Below are 7,207 nucleotides of genomic sequence, written 5' to 3'. Positions count from 1 at the left end.
CGTTTTTGTTTAGTTGTTTACCACTCTGCTCATTTGTTGTTCGTCAGTTTGTTCATTTATCGCTCGTTCATTTGTCGTCCATTCGTCCATTTGTTGTTCGTTAGTTGCTGATTTGCTGCCCATTTGTTGCTCCTCCGCGTTTATCATTCTCTTCAACTACAAGGGCCTAATCGCTCGCGCGAAGATTTGGCAACCCACCACCACCACCACCGTGCGGCGAGGCAGTGTACGTACGCAAGTCGTCCTCCGCACGCGCGCTGCGCCAGAGCACACAAGCGTCTACACAGGTGTGCACGAGGATCTACACGCACACCCACTTGCATACATGTACATGCCTTGTGGCCCCACGTGGCGACAGTTCAGCGTGATTTTTTTTTTTTTTTAAACGAATAATATTCGTGCGTGTGCTAATTGAAAGTTAAAGATCGCGTGGATTGCCAGCTGGGGATTCCACGTTGATCACTCTCAGCTGCTTTCTTCCAGTTGTCCCTCAACGCGCTCCTCGCATTTGAGCAAGGTTGAGACACCCAGACCCAGGGATAGACCCCCCTACCTACCTACACACATGCATACACTTAACCACTGTGAGTAGTCACGCGGTAACTGAGCACATTGTGTGAAAGCGTTTTCGCGGCGTGTGGTTCTTCCCCCCGTTAGGTTAGCCTCTACCACGACTCATTTGGAGAGATTCCCAAAAGGGGGAAAGCAACGTTTCCCCAACTGGCACAGCAACGTCTCCCCAACAGTGGCGTGTAGGAGTTGACCGTCGTTTAATGAACCCCTCCAGCACACGCCTACATTGCTGTGCACCTCGCATGGTTGGAGTTAAAAGCATAGGTAAGGCAGGAGAGCTGCATCGATCCATGCGCGCATGAAAAGGTATGGCAGAAATGGGTGCCCCAATTGAAGGCAGACTCAGCACATTGAACACGGTTATGTATGCTTTCCTTTTTTTTTTTTTTTTTTTTGCAGAGCAGAGTTGACAGGGTAGAGGAAGGGAAGACGCGCATGCATGAATGCATACATACATACATACATACGTACATACATACGTACGTACATACTTACATACATGTGTAGATTTAAAAACGCAAGTTGAGCAGAACCCGATCAGTGAAGGAGAAAAAAAAGGACGATCGTCTCTTCGTTACTGGACCAAAGGGGGGAGGGGACACGAACATATTTCATGTGTGTTTATTTAAACACGAAGATAGAGTCCCATTTCGATTTCCCATTTGAGGACATACCAATTTTACGAACCCTTCGCACAAAAAAAAAAAAGGAACCACATCTGGCCTTCCCCTCGTGAGGATCTCTACTTGGGAATTTAATTCGCTTCTGGCTTGGTTAGGAGGCCTTCCTATTTGCCATCGCAGAGGGAAGGCCAAACTGACCCGCGTTGAGAGTCACCCGGTGATAGCTTCATCGTGATAGCTTTCCCGTGATAGCTTTCCCGTGATAGTCTCCGTGGCGTTATCCCATTTGGAGAAGAAGAAACGGACGTAGACTCGGCCCACAATCCGAAGTAACCGCTTGAAGTGACCGCTTGAATTAACCGCCTGAAGTAACCGCTTGAATTAACCGCCTGAAGTAACCGCTTCTCCCCCCCTCCTATGGAAGAGCAGAAGAAAAGGAGACTGGAGGAGGGGGAGAAAGTGAACAGCGTGGCGGAGAGCACCCCCCCCTTCCCCCTGAGGAGCAAAACGAGCACAGGGTCAACCAACTCGCAAATCACGGAGACGAAAAATAAACTAGGGGTCTACCCAATAACGGAGAGTAACCTAAGAATCCAAGAAGGAGAAAATAGATGCAGCAAAGCAAAGGAGTTGTTAAAAAAATACGTCAATAACGTTTTTGAAAATGAAAAGACCCTGTACATATACTGCAAGTATGTCATGTTGCACTATGGAAAGGATCTAGTAACTCCAAACGAGGTGGATTCTTTAGATTTTCAGATGATCAATGGTGGAATCACAAACATATTAATCAAAGTGGAACACACTTCGAAGGAAGGCAAGTATCTCATAAGACTGTATGGACCTAAAACTGACGAAATTATTAACAGGGAAAGAGAAAAAAAAATTTCCTGCATTTTGTATGATAAAAATATAGCCAAAAAAATATATGTTTTTTTTTCTAACGGAAGAATTGAAGAGTTCATGGATGGGTATGCTTTGTCTAGGGAAGAAATAAAAAATCCAAAGTTTCAGAAACTGATTGCCAAGAATTTGAAGCTCCTACATGATATCAGCTTGAATGACAGTTTGTACAAGGAGCTTCAAGTAACTCAGAACGTCCCTGGGACCAGACCATCCTTCTTGTGGAACACCATTTGGAAATACTTTAATTTGCTGAATGAGGAACGGAAGAAAATTTGTTCCTTTGATTCCAAGGCTAACATTTTAAAACTTATCGACTTTGATGTATTGCGGGACAGCATACTTGAGGTGGAGAAGCTGTGCAAAAGTGAGAACTCCCCCATTGTGCTGTGTCACTGCGATTTGCTCTCCTCCAACATTATTAACACGGTGGGGGGCGCGGCAGGCGCGGCAGCAGCGGTTGGCTCGACTGCCCCTCCTGTGGCTGCTGCCGCGACTGCTCCGTACAACTCGCAGAAAGATGACACCATCACCCCCGCCAACGACGGGGATAACATCTCCTTTATCGACTTCGAGTACGCCTGCCCCATGGAGAGGGCCTATGACATAGCCAACCATTTCAACGAGTACGCAGGGTTTAACTGCGATTGGGATTTAACTCCCTCCAAGGAAGAAGAATATCATTTTATAAAGCATTACTTGGGTACAGATGATGACCAATTAATTAATAATCTCATCCAGGAAATACAACCCTTTTACATTTGCTCTCACATCAATTGGGGTCTGTGGTCCCTCCTGCAAGGCATGCACTCTTCCATTGACTTTGATTTCATAAATTACGGCATGACTCGCCTGACTGCGTCCTGTCTGCCCATTTTTAGATCCAAGGTTTCCAGAAAAGCGGAGCAATGAAGCGACGTGGTTGAGCTGTTTAGAGACGCCACTCAATGAAGCGACATGGCTCAGCTGTTTGGAGGCGCCACTCAATGAAGCAACCTGGCTGAGCTGTCTAGAGACGCCATGCAACTGGCGCACCCAACGTGGCCGTAACTACCCCAGCGAGGAAAACTCTCCTCCGAGAAATGCCTTCACAGATTCATCCCTGACCGAGCCCTAGCACCGTTAAAGAGAGTTACCAAATGAGATGCGAGTGAATTCAAGAGTGGAAGCCGCGTAGCAAATTCACAGGTTTGTGCAGAAGTCCAGTCAGGAGGACGGCCCTTTTATGGAGACTGTATTTCGAGGGGTCCTTTTGTCGAGTCCGTATTTATGGAGCCTTCATTTGTCGAGTCCGTATTTATGGGGCCTTCATTTTTGGAGTCCTATTTGCCGAAATCCCTTTTCTCATTCGTTTTTCCAGGGGGGGAAAACCCCATAATTATTTTTCTACTCAAGAGAGAGGAGGAGAAAGGCACCCTTACGAGAGATCCCCCTTTTATTGCCCACCTCCCCTTTCTCTGGTTCCTTTTTCTGGTTCCTTTTATTGGTCCCTTTTTTTGGTTCCTTTTTTTTTTTGGTTCCCTTTTTTGGATAAACATAGCAATGGAGAATGGTGCGAACCATCTAGTGTGCTGAAGCGACAGGTAGTTTGTACACAGAGACGAAACAAATTGAGGTCATTATCAGGTGAGGTAATAAAATTCCCCCCACAGTTCTGCACATAATGAATGCGAAATGGGGGAGGGAGTAGTAGTGGGTGCTGAATCCATTCGCTCTCTCTTTTCAGCAGTGGACTTTTTTCCAGTCTCTGCCATTTTTTTGTGCCTCTTCATTTTTGCACAGCCTATTTGATGGCAACGTTTCGTGTCTCCCAGTCCACCCCAACCCCCCCAGCATGAAATGTTGCGCCTATCGTTAAGCGGTGCGTGCAGATACACATTTATTTGCCCGTTTGGTGGTCGCTCCAAATCCTGCCGGTTTACGCCGCTTTACGCCGCTTTGCCGCCACTTTACCACCGCTTTACCACCGCTACGTTTGGCTTCTTTTTTTTTTCTTTTTTTTTCTTTTTTCCCTTCATTTGGCCATAATTCCAATTCATTCAAACTTTATTTATTCAACCAAGAGAAGCAGCGTCAGCATCAGAGTTGATGTTTTTTAATTTTTTCCCTTTGCCACGTGAACAGGGCTGCCTTTTGATTTCACCTTTTTTTCATCCCATGGTGGTGATGGTTAGGGTGATGCTACTGGTGATGGTTACGGTTTTGGTGATGTTATAAGATGGTTCGTGCACATAATGTAGACAGAGCGTGCAGATGGATGGCTCATCAAGCACCCCCCTTGCTTCTGCAGTAGTGCCACAAACTGGAGGAAAACGAACTGCCTGCCGATTCTCAACCGGGGGTTCCCATTTTTGTCATTCGGTTCTGGGCAAAGTCGCAGTTGTGGACTCCACCGCTATTGTGGGCACGTGAGAGTCCTCCCCTTGAGTACACACCTTGTAGCACCATTCCGAAAGGGGCACCAAAACGGGACGTCCATGGTACACAATTGAAGTTCGCCCCCTTTCTGATGGCAACCGTGTGCGGAAGAAAACGCGCCACGTGGTTATACGGCGTGGTTACTCGACGTGGTTATACGACGTGGTTATACGACGTGGTTATACGACGTGGTTACTCGACGTGGTTATTCAACGTGCCTGTTCGACGTGACTATTGGACACGCTTATTCCACGTGAGCATTGTTTGATTTATTCTAAGTTGAGTTCCTGGCTAGCCAATTCGTAGGTATCTCCTACGCGCAGCGGCTGTGCAGAAGAACCTTCCCAAATAGCACAGGAAGGAACAGAAAAAAAAAATAAAAAAGGAAATGAAAATGTTCAAGTGATATAATTAATGACACCATCTAATCGTGACACCATCTAATCATGACATGGTGGCATCAGGATGGAGTGGGCATGGAAAGACTGAATAATCCACTGTGGGGAACTGCCAACTCCCATTTGTGGGGGGACTGACTTGTATGTGCGCCACTACTTCTGGGAGAAGAAGAACACGCACTGGGGGTGCAGACAGGTTGGAAATTATTCCATGCGCAGCCACGTCTGCACACCGCTACCCCGTCGCTGCCCCACCGCTACACCACCGCCACACCACCCACTAGTCGATGACCAGGGGGAGGTCCTTGCGCGCGAAGTGCTCAGAGGGGTCGGGCTTCCTGTTGTGCAGCTTTCTGTCCACTTCCTTCCGAAGTGCCTCGTAATATTCACCCAGCTCGGAGTCACTGAGCTGATCATATTTCGCATACTGGTTGTAATCCTCTTGGAAGGGTACCTCCTCCGAGGGAGCGTAAATATTTTCCCGCAACAGTTGGCAGATGTTCACGTTTTGGCTCTTCTTCAAATTTTGGTCAGCATCCATTTCAGCTTCCAACAAAATCTGTTTCATTTTTTTTTTAATTTCTTCAAAGAAGGATTCGTCAACGATATTTTCTTTTTTCATGTAGCTAGCCAATTGTACAATTGGATCTCTTTTTTTCCATGACGCTTTTTCTTCCTGTATTCTTAGCTCATCTGGGTCAGCAAGAGAGTGTCCCTTCGCACGATACGTGATTGCTTCAATAAGTACCGGTCCACATTCTCTCCTTCTCATTTGATTTATTTTTTTTTTTGCTAACTTATACAACCCTATCGCATCGTTTCCATCTACCTTATACGTGTCTATGTTGAATGCCTTTCCCTTCGCATAATTATTTTGGAGATCATCTATAGAGCTCCTTGAGCCTTCCATTCCGATAGCCCAATTATTGTTTTCTATGACGAACATGATTGGGAGGTTATACGTGGCAGCCAGGTTTAGTGACTCGAAGAACTGCCCGATGTTGGCTGTCCCGTCTCCCAGGAAGCACACCACCACGTTGGAATCTTCACTCGGGGGGGCGGTCCCCTGTGGTGAGGCGGTTCCACTGGGTGTGGCAGTCCCTTTTGGAGAGACGGCCCCACCTGGAGAGACAGCACCACTTGGAGAGACGGCCCCACTGGGGGGAAACTCCCGCTTGTACAAAATGCTGTAGGCCAAACCGACCGCGATGGGGATCTGCTCTCCGATGAAGCCGAAGCCCCCGATGAAGTTTTCACTCTTGCTGTAAATGTGCATGGATCCACCTTTGCCACTGTTGGTGCTTCCGTAGTAGTTCCCATACAACTCATTAAGCACCTTTTTTGGAGATACATTTTTGCTGATGGCATGCACATGATCTCTGTATGTGCTCGTGACAAAATCTGAGGGCCTCAAATTTTTAATGATACCTGAGCTAATGGCTTCTTGTCCATTGTACAGATGCACGAACCCATTTATCCTTTTACTATAGTATAGTTTTGCAACTAAATTTTCAAACATCCTCCCGAGATGCATATCTTCATACAACATGATCATTTCATCTTTGCTGATCTTCACATCGGAGAGGTAATCCTCCAGTTTGTTGTCTGCCATATATATATTGTAATTGGTTTGTTTGTCCGACTTGGGGAGCCATTCCTTATCTCCTTCAATGTCCACATCGTTTTGTTTTTTCCTGTTGGGTTCTACCCTAGGGCTTCTCTCATCGAGTTGAAAAACCTTTACCATTGGCTCGTCCAGCTTTTTTGACCCTACGACATGGGTCTTCATCGTCCTGTGGTTTGCGTCCCCTTTTTTCACGTCTCCTTGTTTCGCTCCATTTTTTTTCGCGCCCACGGTCACACTCCAAGCGCTTGCACCATTTTTTGTGGATGCGTAATTCAGAAACAGGGCGTTGGGCTTCCTCTGCATGTGTATAGCTTGGCTGCGCTCCCCCCTAAGGATAAGTGCCAGGAGAAAAAAACATACTTCGGCCTTCATCGTTCCGCGGCTCCCCTGCCTCGGTTGCTTCTTCCTTACTGCTGCTTGACTGGCCCCGCTTCGCCAACACTTCGCCAGCACTTCGCCAACGCTTCGCCAGCACTTCGCCAACACTTCGCCAGCACTTCGCCAACGCTTAGCCAGCACTTCGCCAACACTTCGCCAGCACTTCGCCAACGCTTAGCCAGCACTTCGCCAACGCTTTGCCAACACTTCGCCGCTTTGCCAATTCCTCAATTTTGTCTCCCTCGCCTGAACAGGAAAGGTCACAAATGTGCAACCACCAGGCAAAT

General features: G+C 47.1%; 2 protein-coding genes across 2 annotated transcripts; one reads left to right on the top strand and one right to left on the bottom strand.

The window, feature by feature from the left end:
- Positions 1-1,613: 1,613 nt before the first annotated feature.
- PCYB_093060 (ethanolamine kinase) lies at positions 1,614-3,011 on the top strand (the record flags this gene model as incomplete). Its single annotated transcript, XM_004222420.1, has 2 exons — positions 1,614-2,528; positions 2,616-3,011. 2 exons carry the CDS (start codon positions 1,614-1,616, stop codon positions 3,009-3,011), a joined length of 1,311 nt encoding a protein of 436 aa, XP_004222468.1.
- Positions 3,012-5,198: 2,187 nt separating this feature from the next.
- Positions 5,199-6,914, bottom strand: PCYB_093050 (pyruvate dehydrogenase E1 component alpha subunit; the record flags this gene model as incomplete). The annotated part of the gene is made up of 1 exon (XM_004222419.1): positions 5,199-6,914. A coding segment is annotated over one exon (1,716 nt), but the record flags the coding sequence as incomplete, so codon positions are not given.
- Positions 6,915-7,207: the final 293 nt, after the last annotated feature.

Source organism: Plasmodium cynomolgi, chromosome 9 (assembly GCF_000321355.1).
Source record: "Plasmodium cynomolgi strain B DNA, chromosome 9, whole genome shotgun sequence".
NCBI classification, from domain to species: domain Eukaryota; phylum Apicomplexa; class Aconoidasida; order Haemosporida; family Plasmodiidae; genus Plasmodium; species Plasmodium cynomolgi.
The sequence above is the reverse complement of the archived record's forward strand: the minus strand, read 5'-3'. Positions and strand labels throughout refer to the sequence as shown.